We start from the raw sequence: 21,182 nt of genomic DNA on the forward strand, positions 1-21,182 counted from the left end.
AAGAGGCCTGCAAGTTTAAGAAAACACGAGTTCAATTAATTTTGTGCAGCTGAACTAAACTGCATGGAATGAGAGCTGGCAGAGCTGCTACTCAACACACTAGAACGCTGATGGAGCAAAAATGAACGGAATCGCTGTTGGCCCCAGAGATACTACAGACGCGCCCGCTCAAGCCACTCGCCTAGGCGCAGAGCCCGGCAGAAGGGGTGAGGCCAAAGGGTGCACCGCTCCGCGCAGGGATCCGCCCCGCCTTCTCCGGCCCCGCCCCCCATGCTTCAGTTCCCAGCGTTGCCATTAGGGGCGGCCGCGAAGCTGCGCGGCCCCGGTTTCCAGCCGGGCCCTTTTCCCAGCCGGGCCCAAGCATGGCTGCCCCCAGGACTGCGGGTTGGGAAGCTGCGGTGCTCACGCTTTCCTGACAGTCCCTGGCTGCTGTGGTCGCCTTCTCTTCCCCAGGCCACTCCAGCAGACATGTTTGCCAAGGCCTTTCGGGTCAAGTCCAACACGGCCATCAAGGGGTCGGACAGGTGAGGGAGAGAAGAGCCTGCTCTGCCCACCAGGGCACCCAGACATCTCTCAAGCTCGGCTGGCTCCCAGCCTTTTCTGGGCTGGGTCAGCCGACTTGGGGTGGAGGCCGAGGGGTACAGCCGGAGAAGGGATCCCGGGGGGCGGGCAAGGGTAAGTTAGACGTGTTTTGAGAGTGAAGATGGAGAGGAGGCCTGATTTATCTCCCAGGCTGTCTTTTGGATATTTTAGTGAGTTTACGAGAAAGCGTATAATTCAATCAGCGCGTATTGACTGCAGTCTGTTTAAGGTGTCGTGGAGGATGCCAAAATGAAGGAAAACGGGGTCCCTGCCCTACCAAGAGCTTTGAGTCCCTTGGGAGAGATTAGATGGGGCACAGAGAACTACAAGTATACGAGAAGAAGTGTCTAGTGATTACCACTGGCAGGAGAGACAGGTGGAGGGTGAGGTGAGAGGGGATAAGGCACATGTGGTAAGAACTGTATCTGTTCAGTTTTGCAAATGAAGGTGTCACCTTGGGAATTTTGGAGGCAGTGTTCTATAGTTGTCATTCTTGGTGCCCTAGCAGAGCTGTTTAATCATAAGTTGACAGATTTGGCAAGCATAGATGAGAAAGGAGTGGGTCCAGGAGCTATGTGTGGAGTCAGGAAGGCAGGGCTTAGTTTCCAGTGGCAGGCTAACTTGGGTCGCTTACCGGATCTCAGTTTTTTCCTCTCTTTGTAAAATGGAAAGACATGCCCCAGGAACATGTGAAAATAGATGAGACATTGGATGAGAAAGAGAATGGGATGTTTTGGAAGAGTGAGAATAAGGCATCATCAACCAGTCTTTTTCTTGGGCCTCGTGATTTTATAGTAAGTCTTGAGTCCTCAATATTTATTAAAATCCATCCAGGCAGCATACATACCAGGTATGTGTGCTCTCTGCAGGAGAAAGCTTCGGGCCGATGTGACAGCTGTTTTCCCCACTCTTGGAACGGATCAGGTCTCTGAGTTAGTACCTGGAAAGGAAGAACTCAACATTGTGAAGTTGTATGCTCACAGAGGGGATGCAGTGACTGTGTACGTGAGTGGTGGTAACCCCATCCTATTTGAACTGGAGAAAAATCTATATCCGACAGGTATGGCAATGGGATGGAGATGGCCATTACTATGGTCCTTGCCTAACATCTGTTTCTTCCATTAATCTGTCTTCCTTAAAACAAATAAATGCAAAATCTCCCTAAGAATCTTTTTGGACTTAGTGTCCCTAGAATTGGGTCTTTCAAGATCAGAAACTGCTATAGAAGTGAGGGGAAAAAAGGGTTAACACAAAAAGAGGGTGGTTGCCAAGGGAAATTCTGAGGTGAGGAAACACTGGTTTCTAGTGGGTTAAGTAGGGATTGGAGCCGAGGTCGTGAAAAGGGTGGAGTTTCAGGGCATGTAAAAAATGCTTCTTAAAACTTTCACTAGTGGAATTTTCTTAAGATACTGAAGAGATACTGTGATGGGAAAGAAGCTGGGTTAGTTAAACTCCATACCCAGCTGTCTTAGTGGTGGACTTTGGTTGCGATGTCTCACAGGGATTCTTTCTTAGGCTCTTGTCTGGCTCTCAGGATACTTTGCTTGCTTTCTTTGTCACAGATCTCAGAGAGGCAGTGTCCTTTTCTCTTTTCCATGGCTGCTGACACCTACTTTGTCATTTGGGGGCTTTTCTTCCTCCCAGCTTGGCTGCAGCAGCGCAGTGCAGTCTCCTACCCCAGGCCACCCCCACCCCCACCCTGCTTTGCTGCTGTACACATACAAGCCCTTTTTGATCTAAGGGTTTTACTGCTAATCCCTGTGGAAACAGAGAGAATAAAAATAATAAACATGGGAAAGTTTCAGAATTTATTACAGGCTGGCGGCCTGGTTTCGGATTACTTGCTTCTGAGGACATAAAAGGAATCCTCGTTGGGGCTCTGTCCCTACTTTTATCCACTATGGGCATGTTTGGCTGCTGCCGTCCAGGTGGAACAATAGGTGCCTCCAAGTCTCAAGTGACACCCAGTTTCTTAAGTCTCCGCCTTCTTCAAGACTGCAGCCTCTTTGAGAAGGGAGTCAGCCTGATGTAAACTATATGGAATGTGTTTCCCACAGGAAAAGGGGCACTCAGTTCCCAGAGAGGGGAAAAGGGATACTGGACAGGCAAAAGCAGATGTTCACTTCATCACTAGTTTTAGCCTTACACATAAATATCCAACTTTGGCAGCTAAACAGACTCTTAGAGCTGTAGCTCACTTCATGTGTCTTCCGACCAGTAAAAGTGATAACTTCTCAAGATCGTAGATTGAGAGAAACTACTGCAAAGAGCTCAGTATAAATATGTAAAGAATGCAGGTCTCTAAGGCTAAAGGAAGCAAGGATTCTCAAGTAAATAGCATATAACATATAAACCGCTTCACAAACTTGGGGTAACCTAATAAAAAAAAAAGAATGCAGCTTCTTTGGGCATCCCCTTACAACCTTCTCTCTAGCTTTGACTTGAGTTTCTTTTCTACATGTTGATTAATGTGGCCTCAGTGTTTGGCTTTGCCATTCCCCAGGGGGTTGGCTTTTGGGCAGTAAGTGTTTTCTGGCTCTCTTCTTGGACAGTGTACACCCTGTGGTCTTATCCTGATCTTCTAGCAACATTTACAACATGGCCCCTGGTGCTTGAAAAACTGGTGGGGGGAGCAGGTAAGAGTATTTTCCTATATTCTGGATAGTGGCTGAAACCTACTTAGTAAAGGCCAACTACTTTAATAAATGTACCCATTTTGTGCATTCATATGATTGAAAAGTAGAATTCTTCCCTCATGTCTGTTGCATCTCTTACTTGGCTGCTTCCATAAGCTCTCTGACCCTGCTGTAAGGCTTAAATAAGATAAGTGACATGAAAGTGCTCTGTGAACTGCCATATGCTATACTTTAGATTAATAAACTGAATTTAGAAAACCAGAATAAGATAGATCATGGAAGTGGACCCTCAGCTTGGTGCTTCAGTTTGACCACTAGTCTCCCAGAAGGAAAAGGTCTGACCCTCAGTTTGCCACTTTTTATTTTCACTATGAATAATGTAGTTGATGCTTAACAAATGTATGTTTGTTGAGCAAGTGAGTAAATGACGCAGTAAACTGTGGAGTTAGTTGCGATGCTTTTGTTTCCTGCAGATTTGATGCTGCCAGGGCTAGTGGTGCCCCCTGCTGGTCTGCCTCGGGTACAGAAGGGTGACCTCTGTGCCATTGCCTTGGTGGGGAACAGGTACTGTGCCAGTCAGCTGTGCCTGTGGGGAAAAAACTTAGGGAAAACTTGGGAGGGGTGGGAATGACAACTTCACAGCATATGGATAAAGGATTAAAAGAAAAAACATATTCTTCCTGAGCAATCAGAGAGTGGGGAATGGCAGTGAGCCTGTGGGGTGTCCATACATCTGGGCCAAGGGTATTTGCTCCTGCTGCTGCTTCTTCCTTTTTAAAATTTATTTGTTTTTTTTCTCCTTTAAAACTTTTTTTCTTAGATTTACAGAAGAGTTGCAAGTATAGTACAGAGTCCTGAAATACTCCTTACCCAGCTTCCTGTAATGATAACATCTTGTATAACCACAGTACAGTTATCAACACTAAGGAATTAACATTGGTTCAGTCCTTTTGACACTATTACAGACTTTATGCATATTTCCCCAGTTTTCCCACGATGTCTTTTTTCTCTTTTTTTGTGTTCAAGAATCCAGTCCAGGGTACCACATTGCATTTAGTTGTCATGTCTTCTTAGTCTCCTCTCTGTGACATTTTCTTGGTCTTTCCTGCCTTGCATGACTTCAACATTATTTTTGTCGAACATCCACATCATCATCCTCATCTTTTAATTATTTTTAATAGATTTATTGAGATATAGTTTTCATACTATAAAATTCACCTGTTTCAAATGTACGATTCAGTGACTTTTTTTTAGTATATTTACAGGGTTGTTCAGCCATCACCACAGTGTCTCTTTTTTAAAATAAATTAGGAAGTAATGGTATGAACAGTTTTGAAAAATCGAAACCCTCTCACCCCATAATCCTTTTCTCCTAGAAGTAACCATTATCATTCTGATGCACGTCCTTGTCAGCCTTCTTCAATGCATATATACACGTGCATATAAAATGTATGGTTTGGGGTGTGTATGTTTAAAAATACAAATGAACAAACTTTATCCCTATTACTTTTTCACTTCAGGTAGTGGGGACATGTTCCATGTCAGCAAGCACAGATAAGCTGAATCTTTTTACCCACTGTGGGGTGATGGGAAAAGTCCTCTTCTAGTGGACATTGTGGTTGCCTCTACTTCGTCTCTATCACAAACAAGATCTTCCTGAGGCCTCTAGGGACACTAGTGCCAATATTTTTCTAAAGTAGATACTAGGGAGCAGAACTGTTTGGCTGAAGATCGTGCATATTTTCTGTTGCCCTATAAAAATGCTGTGTCAGTTTTCCCTCCTACCTACAGGGTATATGGAGCCTGTTTCCTTACATGCTCACCGACACTGGATATGATGGGTCATTTTCATTTGTATCATCCTGAATGAAAAACGACATCTTATTATTTTACTCATTGCTTCTTTGAGAGGGAAACATGGTAGGCATGGGAGGGGTCAGTGTTTAAAGATCTTATTTTTGTTGCTTATATTCTCCCATTTTCCTTGAACCTTTGGGAACCAAGCACCTAGAAATGTTTCCTTCCTTGTTTACCTGTAGCAAAACTTGAAGTTGAAAAGAATGGTGAAATTATTGTTTTTTTCCCCCGAGTATTCTATCCAAGATCGGAGAAAACTACATAAATGTGTATTTGGCCTCTGAGTTTGGCATTTAGAATGTATGTGGGAATGAATCCTAGGTGGTTTATGGAAGGGGGTGAGGGTACAAGGGAGTTTACGAAAACTACAAGACAGGTTCGAGACCGAAGTTCTTGAGCCATTGACGATTCCAAGGGTGGAAGACAAAGACCCGTCTTTTAGGAACTGGGAAAGAAGCCAAATTCAAAGATTCTGTGGCAGGAACTGACCCATGGGCACAGGAAGTGGAGCCACCGGATTAGCAAACGTTTTTTTTGAAGTTCAGGTGTTGGGAAATCTGCCCTTGAATCGTCTCCCTTGGGTCCAGGCAACGTTGCCAGGCTTGTATATTCCCCTCCTGTTAGCCAGCTGGACACCGATCCTTACAGGCAATGTGTGAGCATTGCTGAGTAACAGTGGGCTGACAGAGATTTCCCATTTGGGCTTTGGAAGTTTTTTGTAGTTATTGTAAATGTGGTTGTTTCTGATATTTTGGACACATCCAGTTCTTAGATAGATGTTATACAGAGCAAGGCCTGTTACAAAGAACCCACTCAGAAGGAACCTTTCGTTGGTACCACTGTATCTCTCTTCTCTCTTCCCTCTGGCATCCCTCAGCCTAATTTAAGGCATATGAATGGCCTCCCTTCTGAATTTCCATATAGGATGGCTATGCCTTTTTTAGGATAGGGGAGATAATTTATTTTTTGAAATTGAAGAAAGGGAACTTTAAATATCCTTCTGAGTCCTGCCTGGGTTTGGTTCATAATAAGAATATAAGAATGATAACATCAGTAGAGGAGTTACTTACACAGAAGGGAATATTTGGTCAAGGAATTTTTGAAAGTCATATGTGTAGGTAATTTGAATAAGATTGAGACTGCACCGAGTTTTAGCTCTGTGATACAAGTGGATGCTTCAGATTTGCAACCGTGGTGCTTTGAACACATGTGTAGAAACCTGGTCCTGACATGTGCCCTCCTGGAAGACTTTCCCTGACCCTCGTCTCTGACCTCCTCCTTCTCAGAGCCCCCGTTGCCATCGGAGTTGCTGCCATGTCCACAGCTGAGATGCTGACCTCAGGTGTGAAGGGAAGGGGCTTCTCTGTGCTCCACACCTACCAGGACCACTTGTGGTGGGTTCCATGCTTTTTCTGTTTTATAGGGAGCTGGGTGGGCGGAGGGAGCACAGGGCCTGGATTGAGAAGCGAGAGTTTTGATCCCTGCTGTGTCCTTAGTCAAGTTGCTGACCCTAGACATTAATTTCCTTGCAAAATGTGGAGAAAAGATTTTTTTTTGGCCTGTTTAGAAAAGAAATTACCGAGAACTTTATTTTCTAGGTGAATTATAGAATCCTAGGGCTGGAAGAAGGCCTTAGGGATTGTCTTCTCTGCCTCTCAGTACAGTGATATTCTTTATTTTTATGGCACTGGTCGATCTAGCCTTTTCTGCCGTGTACATTTAGGCATTTTCTGACCCCATGATGAGTGCTCGGGAATTCTCACATCTGAATCCAAATCAAAGTAGAGTAGGTCCTCAGGCACCAGGGTGACAACCTGATGACTTTCCTGTTGTTCAAGTTCCACATTTAGGATCTCCTCCTCATTACAGAACTTGCACTTTCTCACTGTGACAGTTGCTCTCTGGAGCTGTATGTGAGTTTATTTTCTGGTTATTTTCTTGTCATTTAACCAAAATAGTAAGTAGTGCTTTTCTCGAAAGCAGTATACCTGGTCTTCTGGCCAAGTGTTGTGTGGCCTGTTGGTATAGATTTACCCTTACGTTTTGAGTCAGTCTTGGAGTTACTTATTTTACAAGTATTGGCCAAGCCCTGGTTTGCTGGAGGTACAGCCTCATCAGTGTGGGTTTCAGCAGGCATCTGAGGGCTGCTTACTCACGTACTCCCAGCACCTTGTTTTCTGACTGTTAGTCTGGGCAGTTAAGGTCTTGTTGTCTAAATTGTTTTATCAGTGGCTGCCTCAGTCTCCCCTCCTCCCGCCCTTTGAAAACACTTACGGTATTTACCTGATCAGAATAGCCTAAACATACGCTCTGGCCTCACTAGTAGCCATACTTAATAAGCCTTGCTGCGGCTGTTAGTAAAACTTTGTTTGACTTGCATAATCTTAGTTAACAACATAATGCTTTTTGTTTTTACCGCTCTGCTATGTGGCGTCCCTTTTTTTCCTGTCTTCATAAGGCTTAGTGGCATAAAGCCATTGTAATCTCTACTCTGCAGGTTAGATTGCATTCTTTTTTTTCAGTTGAGGTATAGTTGATGTACAGTGTTGTGTTAGTTTCAGGTGTACAGCCAAGTGATTCTAGTGACCATTAGTATATCTAGTGATTCTAGATATAGATATATACATATATGTTTTTTCTCGGATTCTTTTCCATTAAAGGTTATTACAAGGTATTGAATATAGTTCCCTGTGCTATACAGTTGGTCCTTGTCATTTATCTATTTTAGATTGCATTCTGATTTAACACAGAAGCAGTCTTGAGCAGTCTTGAGCAGTCCAGGTGTTTGTAATTTGTTCCATACGCTCAACCTTGGGTTTGTATTTCACCAACCTGGTACTACAGATGCGTTTGCAATCTTCATTTGGTTATTTAATTCAAAATGGTTTTATTTTTAATTTCTATGAAGGGAATACTTTGGAAGGGGAGCTCCACTTTAACTATGTTGTCTTTAATTTTTCTCTGTCCCTGAATTTCTGTTTGGGTTAAGGAGGAGGCAAGAATTACTCTCCCCATTTCAAAGATGAGGAAACTGAGGCATGGGACTTCTCTGGGCCCAGAATTGGAAACAGAGTTGAGAGGCACACCCAGGTTCTCTGGCCTCTCCTGGACACCCCTGCCTGTGGGTCTTACTCTCTCTGGACCCCTGCTGACCCCCTGACCGGGGCTGGAGAGTGTTGTGGCTGCTGCTCAGTGTTTCTGACATGAGGCTTTTGCAGGCGATCTGGAGACAAGTCCTCTCCACCATCCATTGCTCCACTGGCCCTGGATCCCCCAGATCTCAGTGAAGAGAAGGGGTCTGTCCAGGCAGACACCACCTTGCAGGGAGACATGAGGCGCCTGACCCTGGCGGGAGAGGAGGAGGAGGGGGAGGTTGAGCAGAGGTGTGGGGAGAAGTCCCCGTCGGAAGCTACAGAAGACCCCAGTGTCGGGGGCCTGAGCCCAGAGCCCACGGACAGCAAGACCCTTCAAGGTACAGCTCTGGCAGGAGCAGGGCGCTCGCCTCTCAGTGTAGGGACTGAAGCGCTCGGCTCTGCTTCCCACCAGAGCGGCGCCACGGCTCTGGGAGGGGCGGGGAAAGGCCTTAGTTTTGGTGAGGGTGGTGCCACAGCCCTTTGCCATCTTACCTGGGAGTCTTCCGAATATGTCGCGTTTCCCTGGATACCCGTCGGCTCTGCTATTTGGACTGATCCCAGCTACACGGCCCTCTTAGTTTTCTTCTGGCTCTGACTTCTCTATCAGAGAAGCATCCGCGCCTGGCTGGGTGGGACTTTGTGGCCTGACCCCCTCTGTGGGGTCAGACCTCTGTAAAGGCTCAGTGTTCTAGAGAGTCTGGGAGCTTTGGTGCCTGGGAATGGGCTCCTTCAGAGCTGAGGGGTGAGGTACGGATGTCACCGTGCGGGGACTTATCTTGTGCTGCGCGGGCCTTCTGCGGCCCTCAGGAAGGATGTGGTTCTTGTCTTCTCCTTGCAGAGCAAATGGACGAACTGTTGCAGAGATGCTTCTTGCGTGCTTTGAAGTACTGCGTCAAAAAGGCTGACCTCCCTTTACTCACCAGCACTCTCCTGGGCAGCCACATGTTCTCCTGCTGGTATGGAAGGCATGGTGTGGGCTGGGGGCCGGGCGGTGGGTCTGTCTCCTGCTCTTTGGTGGTAGGATGGGACAAGGCTGATGGGGGAATTGTTTTAGGGACATGATGTGGAAAGAGCGAAGTGGAGGGTTGACCTGGCAAATACTGAGTTTTAAAGACTTCAGTTTTAGCCAGTGAAAGGACGTCGAGGAAATGAAGGTTAAAATTCGCAAGGCGCTTTGATCACTGCCTCTGCTGTGGTGATTCTGGGCTCTTTTACGGATTGGGCAGCATGTCCGGCCCCGGAAGGGCCCTGGGGCAGCCTGTTTGTCCTGGAGGCTTCAGTCCCCTCACCTTTCTGAAGAGTAGGTGGGCCAGATTAGATTGTGTCAGCAGGAAGAATCGGTGTGAACCCCCCCACCCGACCCGCACACACAGCCACCAGCAGAGGGAGTGTTACATGTGGGTTGAACCTGGACTTTGAAGACTGAGCCATCTGGGCTCAAAAGCCAGCTCCCCAGGGTGTTGGAGCAAAGGTGTATTTGAGCCCATTACCAGGCTTCTCTGAGCCCTGATTTCTAACACTTGTAAGATTGCTGTCAAGATCGAATAACCTGACATTTAATAAGCACCCAGTAAATATTATCATGTCAGGAGAGTTGCTTATTGATTTTCACCTCAAGTCTGAACTTCTTTCTGAGAATTTTGCTCTGTTTTTTAAAGAAGGGGTTTTAATGTAATTCTCTTCCTCTACATGTGAGCTTCTTTAAGGCATTCTATACCCATGTGGGGTCTGGAGTGCGCGGCAGATCTAGTTTTCAGTCTCATCTATAACTACGGCCATGTCCCAAATTAAGCCTCTGGAACAGATGCCGAGGGAGACTAGAAGTGAACGTTCAGGATATACTTTCTGGTATATCGTCTACCTTGAGAGAAAAGGATTTAAACCCACAGAATAATACACAGGTTGGTGAACACCTGACAATAATAACAAAAGATGCACTGACTTATAAAAAGTCTTTTACTATGTATCCCAGGATGGCCAATACAAGCTGGTTAGGTAATTAGCCCTTCAAGAGTTCTTTTTTTTTTTTTTTTTTTTTTTTTTTTTTAATTAATTATTTATTTATTTATGGCTGTGTTGGGTCTTCGTTTCTGTGCAAGGGCTTTCTCTAGTTGCGGCAAGTGGGGGCCACCCTTCATCGCGGTGCGCGGGCCTCTCAGTATCGAAGCCTCTCTTGTTGCGGAGCACAGGCTCCAGATGCGCAGGCTCAGTAATTGTGGCTTACGGACTTAGCTGCTCCGCGGCATGTGGGATCTTCCCAGACCAGGGCTCGAGCTCGTGTCCCCTGCATTGGCAGGCAGATTCTCAACCACTGCGCCACCAGGGAAGCCCCAAGAGTTCTTTTACAGTCATATAAAAATGCTTTGCCTTGTTAAAAAAAGATATCTAGTCTACCAAAAACATATCCATTAATGGGCTTGGTGTTGTTTCTTTTTTTCCATTTTCAGGTTTGCAAGATGATTAAAAATACCTACATATCATCTCTGAGCACACCAGCTGTCCATTAGCTAATCAGTTTTGGCAATACAGTGCACAGAGGTATACCACCACTGGTTTCTGACATTAACTTAGCTTTAAGCTTATTGGCTATTCGTACAATTGGAGGCAGCTTGCAACCCAGGCCCTGGAAAGCATTTGCAGGGTTTACTACCCTTTTGCCTGACACCTTTTCAATGGTGAGAGGTCTGGGCACAGACTTGCTAATCCAAGGGTGTCTTAGTGCTTGAGCTGGGGTCAGGCGGGCAGAGGGGTCCCAGGTAAGACACCTTTTCAAAAAGTCTATGAAGAAGTAATCATCACACCCCTTCAGTGCTGTCCGCCAGTCTTTGCTGCCTGGGGGACCCCGCTTCTTACCCCTCCGTGAACGACCGCCCACAAACACAACCCTCCCATCTGCCCGACTGGTCACAAAACAGTAGCGAGGTAGGCCCCTGGAGTTAATAAAGTACTTGGCATGTTTGGATTGCTCCAGGAGTTTTGGTGGTGGCATCCCTAGAAGCTCCATCATACAGGCCAGCTGGTCTCCTTCATCCTCTCCAGGGAAGAGAGGATGTCCTGTTAAAAGTTCTGCAAGGATGCAGCCAAAACTCCACATGTCAATGGACGTGCTGTAGCGGCTTCCTAAGATGATCTCTGGAGCTCTGTAGAACCGAGACTGGATATAGGTGTCAAGCTTCCGGTACTCAAAACAGCTGGACCCAAAGTCAATGACCTTAGTCGCACTGTGCCCATAGCGTTTCAGGAGAATGTTTTCTGGCTTCAGGTCACAGTGAATGATCTTGTTTCTGTGGAGAGCATCCAAGGATTGCAAGATGGATTGAGCAAACTTGCGAACCAACTGGATACTAAAACCCTGGAACTTGTTTTTTTTCATGAGCTCATAAAGGTCTACGCTCAGTAACTCAAAGGCCATGCAAACATGGTTCCGGAACGTGAAACTTTCCAGCATATGAATAACGTTCATGCTACCGGTTTTATCCCGCTTTTTAAGATGCTCCAAAATCCGGATCTCCTCGGCTGCTTGGCGATGGAGGTGCTTTTCATTGCGTACCATCTTCAGGGCCACGTACTGTCGAAGTTTGTGATCATAGACCCGGGCTACCTGCCCAAAACTGCCCTTGCCAATAATTTTCAGCACCTCATATCGATAAGCTAGATGGTCTCGAGGCACGTGAATGTAGGCCCCATCTGCATCATCATAACCCCCATTATTGGGACCACCGATAACTCCATGTCTTTTTTTGGCATTTGGACCCACAAAGTAAATTTCTGGATAATTGATGATTTCCAGCTTCTCATAAGCAGTGAGGTGGTGTTTATACTGCTTCAGTGCTTGTTCTGGAGTCAGAGGCAACACTTTGGATGCTTTGGATGAACTGCTGGATTTTACTGTATTCACACGATCTGAACTTTTACCCTGAGAAACTGTAGGAGAGCATTTTTCAGAGTCGTTGATGCCATCTGACTGAAAAGTATCAGATCTTCTGTTGCCAGATTCTTGAAATAGTTGTTCTACCTTCATCTCACCTCCATTCAGGAAGCACTGAGTAGGATCTCTTGTTAAATGCTCAGTGGTGATCTATGGCAAAGAGAAGTGAATCTATGTTAAAGTCACTAAAAACGGTGGAAGAACGAAAGAATCGTCCCCCTGACTGAACAAAACAACAAAACATGCCAGTTGTGTAGTTAAAAGGCCCAAAAGTGAGATAAGAAAAGCAGGAGTCTCTAGAAACTCGTGTTATGTTAATCCTTAGGTTCCCTGACTGCTGTGGCCACCCCAGCCCCACTACATAGGCCTCCCTTTGTTCAAAACAAGACGGTCATCTTACCATACCCGAAACATGCTAGATTCCTTCTAACTGGTATGTCTTCCTACCGAGAATCTTTTCACCCCATCCACTCAAATCCTACGCTCTTTCAAAGCCCAATGCTAGTCCTCCCTCTTCCACTTAGAACTACTCCAAGCCCATACTAACTATGGCTCCACTCACATCTTAGCTGCAGCTTTTCGAGTCTACCACGTAATCTGGCCCTTGTTATATATATACTGTCCTATATTGTTCACAAACTGTTTCAAGTATCTTCCCAAATCTTAAGGGCATGTACCAGGAGCAAATGAATACATATTAAAGTGTTCTGTAAATGATACAGGGACAGAGGCAGGATGTGATCCCCAGGTCTTCTGAATCTTGGTCCAGAACATTAACATAACCTGGTACCAGCTTCTCCTAGTGCCTGTACTATTCTCCAGTAGGGCTGAATGTTGACCTTGGCCTGGAATCAACCAAGGCCTCATCATCTACTCCTGGGTCCCCAAATAAATGATCGCATCTTCCTATCTCAGTTCATTGAATCACAAAATTTCTAATCCAGAGAGAACTCTTGAGATCACCAAGGCCAATTCTTTATGTATCTGATGAATAGCAGTGAGAATCTAAGGCCCCAGGGTGCTGCTTGTAAAACTCTCCTAAAGACAAAGAGTCTCCTTTCTCTCTCCTTCCCTTGCTCATAGACACATACACTAGTCTCCCTCAGCAAACGCCTACGTGACAAAGGCATACAACTCTTTTTACTTGATTTGGCATCACCTTTTCCTGCAAGGAACAATAACCCACAGAAGAAAACTCTACTTATTAAATACCTCTGAAATGAAATAAGATTCTGTGAAACTCGATGGAGGGAAAGACAATGAAAAAGCCAAACGCTAAAAAAAATACTAAGAAAAATATAAGAATGTGCTAGAAGGAAAGAAGAAAAAAAGTGCTAAAAACTGTTGTTTTAAAAAAAAAAGGCTGGGATACTTCAAAGAACATCTATTTTTCTAAACAGACCCTGAAGAACTTTACCCCCGATCTGTATGATTGAGAGCCTCTACGATCAGGGGTAGATAATTCCAGAGAAGCTCTGAGCTATCTTTATGATCTCTTAAAATATAACGCAAATTATAAGGTAATGATCCAAAGTGGCCAACCATTTAAAAAAGAGAATTTTAATATAACCTAAGCAAACAACACCTGACCCATCACCTATATAAATAAAAATATAAAAGATGTAAATATAAAAAACAAAAAAGGGATGAAAAAAAATTAAGTGTTGGCATACTTTAGACAGCCCCTAATTTAGTTATAAAAGCACGACATTAGTTCCTGCCTGCTTTTAGGTCATTTAATCAATTTAAACATTTATATAGTACTACAGTTACAAAAATGAGGCACTGCACCATCTTACATATAAGCAAAGCAGCCAGTACAACGGTAGCCGTACTTTGGCATTGAGTTTCTCAATAAAGAGGCAAGATACGGACCAGGAGAGATCTCTGATACCAAAATAGAGAACTATCACTAGTCAAGAAAATAAAACACAGGCTGGCAGACAGAACCTAAATACCTTGCTAAGATGTAAATATAATGCAACATTTTGTTTATCAGCAATTAAGTCAAATAACCATTCCTGTTTTTAGGGATGGAAAAAAAAGGCCTCATCCATCCATCTAACATTCACATGAGCACTAATTGTTCACAATTATAAAAGTGCCAAAAAACAGGTTACCTCAAGGCACTACAATCTATTAGGAGATAGGTTTGGCTGAACTAGGGAATTATAATTATTTGGTCTTAGGTAGATTTACATAACAAAACCAAATATTTGCATGCATCTAAACCAGTTTTCCTTAAATTTTTACTACCTAACCTAAATGCATCTAAATATTTACTGCTAAAATCCTGGGGACACATTCTGAAGAAATGTGAAGTCAGAAGGCCTAGGTTGGGGTCCTGGCTACACTGCTCAAAAACTGTAGGTCCCAGGGTAGGCTTAACCTTTAGCCCAGTTTCTTAGCCTCAATTTCTTTATCTTTAAAATGTGGATAATAATACCTCCTTGCAGGATGTTGTGTGAATCAAATTATAATTAATAATATATGTGAAAGACCCTCAGAAACTATAAAACATGTTAAAAACACTGGTAACAATTAGGCAAAATTCTCAATATATTGTTTAAACTCCAATACACCCTCCCTTTCCCCTTTCAGCTTCTCTTTTCTCTCTGTGGTGCCTTCCTCTGCAGTTCCAGACTCCCTCCACCAGACATCTGGCATTAACTATGCCTTCTGCTCCGTGAAGGCCTGCACAATCAGCCTTCCCTTAGGATGCATGGAAACACCTCACCCACTTTCTCCCCCACATAAAACCTCCTTTCAACTTGCCATGCAATTTAATGGGTTATCTCTCCAGACATATTTGACCTTTAAAAAGAGCAATGCCTTAACCCAAGGGAATGACTCTCTAGGACCCGCGGTCATCAATGACAAGCTGGTAGGAAAGGTATTTGTGGTCCAGGGTCCACCCCTGGGCATTTCACCTACTCTACCTACATGTAAGGCTGTGCTGGCTCTGGAGGTATTCATTTCTGTTTGTGGTAAAGAGAGGGTCTCAGGTACAGACTGTTAATAAGAACAGAAATTTAACTTCCACAGAACTATTACAATAAGATTAAGGATGTCATTTGGATTTCCTGACTCATGGTTTTTCCTTAAAGTGAGCCTAAATCTCTCTCTCTGCAAATTAAGTCTTATTTTGCCCTCCGGAACTACACAGGAGGGTCCAAATTTCCATGTTAAAGCCCTTCAGATACCTAAAAGGGGCTGTCCTGCCTTCCCCATTTTTTCTCGAGGCTCATCATCCCCATCACATCCTCCACCTCACACAGCCTGGGTCAGGCTGCCTTACTATATCCTATTCACGTTCTCAACACGTTATGGGCTGCACGGTATATCTCTCTGCAAGTGTGCCTTCCAGAACAGAACAAGACACTTCAGGTCTAGTCCCCTGAGGACTGTCAAGGTTTGAACCTCCAATGAATCTGAAGAATTCCAGAAAGAAATTTTTCCACACAGGGAGGGGTTCTCACCTTAGCTTTCTTTCCTTTCCTGTAATAACTCAAATACTGCTCTGAATCAATTATGTATCAAGTCTGCTGTGCTATAAATAAAATCTTCCTTCCGTTCTAGGAGAATCTAGAATTTTCACACATGTTAAAGTAGTTACAAAACACTATATATTTCTAGTCTAGGGTTATAATCACAATAAATGACCAATGTCTGCAATCGACTTCAAATATTTTAACTATGTAATTATATCCAGAGAGACAAATAATGCCAGATTAATCATGTTTTATTTAAGAATGCTTCATGTATATTGTTAATTTGGAGCGCTCTTTTTTTTTTTTTAACACCCCTGTATTGGAGTATAATTGCTTTACAATGGTGTGTTAGTTTCTGCTTTATAACAAAGCGAATCAGCCATACATATACATATGTCCCCATATCTCCTCCCTCTTGCGTCTCCCATCCTCCCTATCCCACCCCTCTAGGTGGTCACAAAGCACCGAGCTGATCAGTTTGGAGCACTCTTGACATTTCAAATAGAATCTTCAACTGCGTTAATCAAGTCTTAAAGATCTTGTTGAGAAATTCAGAAAAGGAACATCCTTCTCGTCCAGATATAAAACACCACCCCCTCCCTCGTTCTCGACCCTAAATCTCTGCAACACAAAGCTAACCCAATAAAAGCCTATGAGCAGATGATTTATAGTTTACAACAAGAATGTAAGGGCATCTTGGATAAACAAGGAAGCCAAAGCACTTTGTGAAATGAGCAATAGCGTCTCGCAATGGAGTCATGGCATAATGAACTATAAGTGTTACTAAGAGGTCAAAAGCACTTTTTTCAGCAAATTTTGCAAAGACAGCATTGTTTTAGAATCTAAAATCTTATGTTTTGCAAGCTGTGTTACTCTGAATACCACACAGTAAAAAAATTCATTTTGATCCTGAAACATACAATTTAATTGCCCTACTATATGGTGATTAGCACTGGCCAACTCTGAAGTAAAGTTAAAATGGACTTTAAGTCACATGATGACGGACTGTAAAAGTTTCCCAGAGAGATGTGCTAATTGTCAGGAAGTAACCATGAAATCTGATAGTCAACACACGAGTATATAGGTGGTTCTGGAGCTCTTAGAGATTTTTACATATTAAAAACAATAAGCTTGTGGAGAATGGAAACTTACTGCACTTTGGAAAGGAGATTAAAAATAGGGTGACCAGCCTTCCAAATATATGTAGCCCGTATTTTGTAATATTATTAGCCTTGAAAGTAGTGAAGGGGTTGATTTTTAGTGGCAAAAGCTGACAAACCGTTGGGAAGGACTATGAAAAATGCAAGCAGTGTTTTACATAGAAATAATTTTAGGTCTTAAACAGAAATATGAAGGAGAATTATTGATAAATTAGTCTACTCAATTATTCAGTTTGTTCGTTGATGATATATGCAGCAAATTTTAAAGTCACAGGATAGATTCTCCCTGTCATGGAACTTGTCCAAAACCCTGCTCTCCCTACCTCTCTATGAGTGCCGAGGGAATGGGAATTAATTTATTCTCTTAAACATAAAACGGTGTCAAAAGCTAAATGTCTGCAAGCTCCAAAATGATTAAATGCATCGAAACCAAAATGTATTGCTCAAGTTTCATTTATGATCTATAAAATGGTTCTCTTAAGCATACTAATAAGCTAGGACTGCATTTCTACCGTGCAGGAAAAATCTGCAGATCTGTAAGTTCAGAGGTATTTTCTGTTTCTTGTTCTTGTTAAAATGAGCCATCATAATACACTGTACATATCATTCTATCAAAAAAAAAAAAATAACCACTATCTAGGGCTTCCCTGGTGGCGCAGTGGTTGAGAGTTCGCCTGCCAATGCAGGGGACACGGGTTCGTGTCCCGGTCCGGGAAGATCGCACATGCTGCGGAGTGGCTGGGCCCGTCAGCCATGGCCGCTGAGCCTGCGCGTCCGGAGCCTGTGCTCCGCAACGGGAGAGGCCACAACGGCCACAACGGCCACAACGGTGAGAGGCCCGCGTACCGCAAAAAAACAAACAAACAAACAAACACTATCTAGATAAAAGTAGCATGTCGTTTTTTTCCCTATTTACCCCAGTGGTTTGAAAGGAATAGGTGGGCTCCAAATCAAAATCATTCTGAAAAGCTGAACTTGGACCACAGAAATTGTTATTTCAAAGTCAAGAGAAACCAAAAGTGAATAAAAAAGAGCCTGGGTTACCAGTGACATGTACCTGTACCTTGACCATTTAAAGTAGCACTTCCTCCTTTCCAGGCCCATTAGAGCTCAAAGAATTACTTCATTTACTTACATTTAGTCTTCTGGGTAGAGGTGGTTCAGAAGGATTGCAGAGTGCATTTGAACAGGGTGAGCCTTTGGTTTCATCTATTATCACGACACTATCATAGACAAAATCATCCAATCTAGTTGAAAGGATTACAGATAAAATCTGTCAGTAACTGAAGTATATAAATTTGTATTTCCAAAACACCCTTTAACTGCTTCATATCTGCTACAAAGAATAATTAATACAAACAAATGTCCACACTGCATTTTGGCACTGAATACACACCACAGGGGTATTTGGCAGAGGAAGGGAGGAAACCCAACTTTTCCTCCTTTTTTTATTTTTAAAGAAAGGACAGCATTTCTAGGTTTATAGTTTGAAATTGTTAAAATACGTCTTACTTTCTGAATGTTGTTAACAATAGGGACCATCAAAAGAATCTCATTTAACTTACTACTTGAAAACGAAGGCTAGTTGAAATCTGAAGCCTAAAAGCTAACCAGAACAAACAAACAAGACAGAGAACTGTATTTTCAAGTCGGAGACTTGGATTCTAATCTCAGCTCTACCACTGGCTGGCTACTCTACCTTCCTCTCTGAGCCGTTGGCCACATGTTGTAAAGGGAAGAATAGTTCCAGTCTACGCACTTCTGGGTCTCACAAGCAAGAAATAAAAGGCCTTCTTAGGGCTTTCTCTATATTTATTTATTTACTTTCCTACTTAACATCTATCTAACTTGTAGAAAACTACAGTGAATTCTACAGCAAATACTATAGGGATTCTCTAAATTACAAAACGTACTGGATTTCACATCTTTACCCACTTAATTTTCGGGTGGATGGTGGAAGCTAAATGCCAAATGATAATTTTTCTCTGCTCTTTAACGCTGTGCCTCCCTCCACCGCTGTAAGGGAACACAAAAGACGGAGAGGATTTATTTAATCCACAGGATGGCGCTGAATAATGTATTTCATCTGCCACCAAGAACATGGATTTCCCAGTAACACACATCAGCATTTCATTGTATCATTTTTACATGATATACTATGAATACAATGATAATGAGCCAGCTGCAAGGGAAGAATTTTTTTTAATCTTTAAAACTATGCTGGAATATTTTAGTGGCTTATAAAAACTGTTTTGTAAAATTCCAGAGTTTTCTTAATCGATGTGTTATAGGAGTACAAAGAGAAAAAAAAACCCGAAAAACAAAAACCAAACAGAAAACCCACTACAAATTATTTTTGGAATGTTCTCTTTTTAAAAAACATGCTTACATTCTGATAAAATTATACCTTTACGGGAACTGCTTCATTGACAAGAACCAAAAATTCTGGATGTGACTGATTCTTTGCCAACAGCACGAATAAAACAAACAAAATGGGACAGACGTCCACATTTACAAAGAAGAAGACAGACTGAAGACCTACAAGATTTCCTATAAATAGCCAAAGGAAATTACCCAAAGGTAGTCTCCATGCAAATGAAGTGGGCAGGTGGTCCCTACTCTCCATTAAGGTGTAAAATCCTATGAAAGGTGGAGAATCTCTCAAAACACGATCCACAAAAAGTCCTACTCGGCAGAGCCCCTCACCTACACCCCTCACGGCAAAGCCCTTGGTTATCTGCTCTGAGCAACAGGGCTTATTGGAAAAGGTATTGCTCCCTGTGTCCCCCAGTTTGCTAAAAAGCCCCACCAAAAACATCCCAGCTTCTCAGAGTTCCTACCATATACCCCTGATGTAGGACTTCAGAAATAATCCCCAGGGTGGGAATTCTTCTTTGCCTAACTCCTTTCTAGCCCACTCCCGCGCTGGGCTGGGGGCAGGGGAGCTGATGGAGAGGAAGAGGGTGGGCCAGTCCCGGAGAGGGAGTCAGACCCCTTCCCTCGTCCTTACTGCTTGGGGGCTCGCTCAACCTCCAGCCCAGTCCATCCACGCCCCCCGACCTCGCCTGCCAGCTGCAGCGGCTCCTTCGGGAGCCCCAGCGCGTTATCCCCCGGCGCCGTTACCTCCGCGGCTGGGGCGGCAGTCCGTCTCCTGGCGGCCCCGCATCTTTCCGCCCGGGCCCGCGAGCTGTGCCTCCCATCCGTTAGCTCCGGACCCCCCGGAGGGAGGGGCGGCGTTTGGACGGTCAGGCGAGCAGCGTCCACCTGAGCTGGGGCGGCTGCCTCCCGGGCCGCGACGTTTCCTCGGTACCTCTCTTCCACACAGTGCAGCTCCCAGCGCGTCCGCTCGGGACTGGCTGGGGTCGACAACTGCCAGAGGAGCAGCAGGGGCGGGAAGGGGAGTGGTGTGGTCGCCTAGCAACCGCGACACGCCCCTTGAAACGCCTCGGCGCAACAATGTGGCCACGCACAGGGGCGGGGCCGAGGCCACTCCCCACTGAGCGGCGCGTGTCTCGGAAGCTCTCGCTGGCCCCGGAAGGTGGGAGGCGGGAGGCTGGGAACCCGCCGCCTGAGGTTCTCTGGTCGCTGGCCGAGGCCTGAGGGCCGCGGCTGGGGAGGTAGAAGGGCCCTGACGGAGGGTTTGTGAAATAGCAGCCCCCGATTTCTGCCTCAGAAGTGGCAGCCGGCACCTCACGGTCAGCTAGCTATCTCTTAGCAAGTTGCAGCCTAGAGTTCTAAAACCTCCCTTGAATATGAATAAAATGAGAACGAAAGACATGGGTAATTTCTCAGACTTCTCCACTGAGGGGCGTCCCTCCGGAGGGTAATGAGTTAACAGAAGAAACCAATAATAATAAACCCACTTTGTGACACCACCGGCGCCACGAATCTTTTCATTTAACCTCGGTAACCATACTAGATGACATCCCTCTTTTATATAGATTTAACTAGGATCCGGAATTTAAGCTGAGGTATGTCTGACTCCCCTGCAATGGGATGCCACGGATGGTAGGGCGCAGAGCCATTTTAAGGATGAGGAAAGTGAGGCCAGAGGAGATCTGTGGTTGGCAAAGCCTGAACTAAATGTCTCCAAATTCCCAGCCTTCGTCCTGCTGCACCAGACCCCCTGGAAAGAAGGCTCTTCCTGTCTTCTTCCTTGGAATGGGTGGGGGTTTTCCCTTTGCTTTTCTGAAAAGTTAAGATGCCTCGGCAACACCAAGGGTAAGCGGATTTGGATAGTTGGAACGAAAGTGAAAGGGAAGGAGGTTAAAACAGAAGAACACAAGTGTTGTTTTCTTGAGCGTAACAGCCAGTCGGATTATCTAAACCTACAAAACACGAGGCAGGCTGTCTGACCCTTGAGGAGAGAACTAAACGTTATGGAAATGCCGAAC

At 44.4% G+C, this 21,182-nt stretch overlaps 2 protein-coding genes across 3 annotated transcripts; one reads left to right on the forward strand and one right to left on the reverse strand.

The window, feature by feature from the left end:
- The first annotated feature begins 351 nt into the window (after positions 1–351).
- LOC309799395 (eukaryotic translation initiation factor 2D-like) lies at positions 352–10,764 on the forward strand. 2 transcript variants are annotated; one of them, XM_082612456.1, is made up of 8 exons: positions 356–524; positions 1,452–1,642; positions 3,135–3,218; positions 3,692–3,782; positions 6,362–6,469; positions 8,294–8,547; positions 9,048–9,165; positions 10,657–10,764. In XM_082612456.1, exons 1-8 carry the CDS (start codon positions 469–471, stop codon positions 10,667–10,669), a joined length of 915 nt encoding a protein of 304 aa, XP_082468582.1. In that variant the 5' UTR covers positions 356–468; the 3' UTR covers positions 10,670–10,764. The 2 variants fall into 2 exon arrangements, with proteins under 2 accessions (XP_082468581.1, XP_082468582.1); XM_082612455.1 differs by lacking the exon at positions 10,657–10,764 and having other exon boundaries at positions 352–524; positions 9,048–9,284.
- Positions 10,713–20,178, reverse strand: LOC309799396 (dual specificity tyrosine-phosphorylation-regulated kinase 3-like; the record flags this gene model as incomplete). The annotated part of the gene is made up of 3 exons (XM_082612457.1): positions 19,912–20,178; positions 17,924–18,035; positions 10,713–12,287 (listed from the first exon to the last, which is right to left on the reverse strand). Exons 1-3 carry the CDS (start codon positions 19,986–19,988, stop codon positions 10,713–10,715), a joined length of 1,764 nt encoding a protein of 587 aa, XP_082468583.1. The 5' UTR covers positions 19,989–20,178.
- Positions 20,179–21,182: the final 1,004 nt, after the last annotated feature.

Source organism: Mesoplodon mirus (genome assembly GCF_964341445.2).
Source record: "Mesoplodon mirus genome assembly, chromosome: 3".
In the NCBI taxonomy this organism is placed as follows: Eukaryota; Metazoa; Chordata; class Mammalia; order Artiodactyla; family Ziphiidae; genus Mesoplodon; species Mesoplodon mirus.

Bases quoted from the DNA above. Each gene is read 5' to 3' on its own strand.
- LOC309799395 (XM_082612455.1), top strand. From the start codon at position 469: ATGTTTGCCAAGGCCTTTCGGGTCAAGTCCAACACGGCCATCAAGGGG. The intron at 3,219-3,691 runs GTAAGAGTATTT...TGTTTCCTGCAG, and splicing joins AAAACTGGTGGGGGGAGCAG to ATTTGATGCTGCCAGGGCTA. The intron at 3,783-6,361 runs GTACTGTGCCAG...CCTCCTTCTCAG, and splicing joins ATTGCCTTGGTGGGGAACAG to AGCCCCCGTTGCCATCGGAG.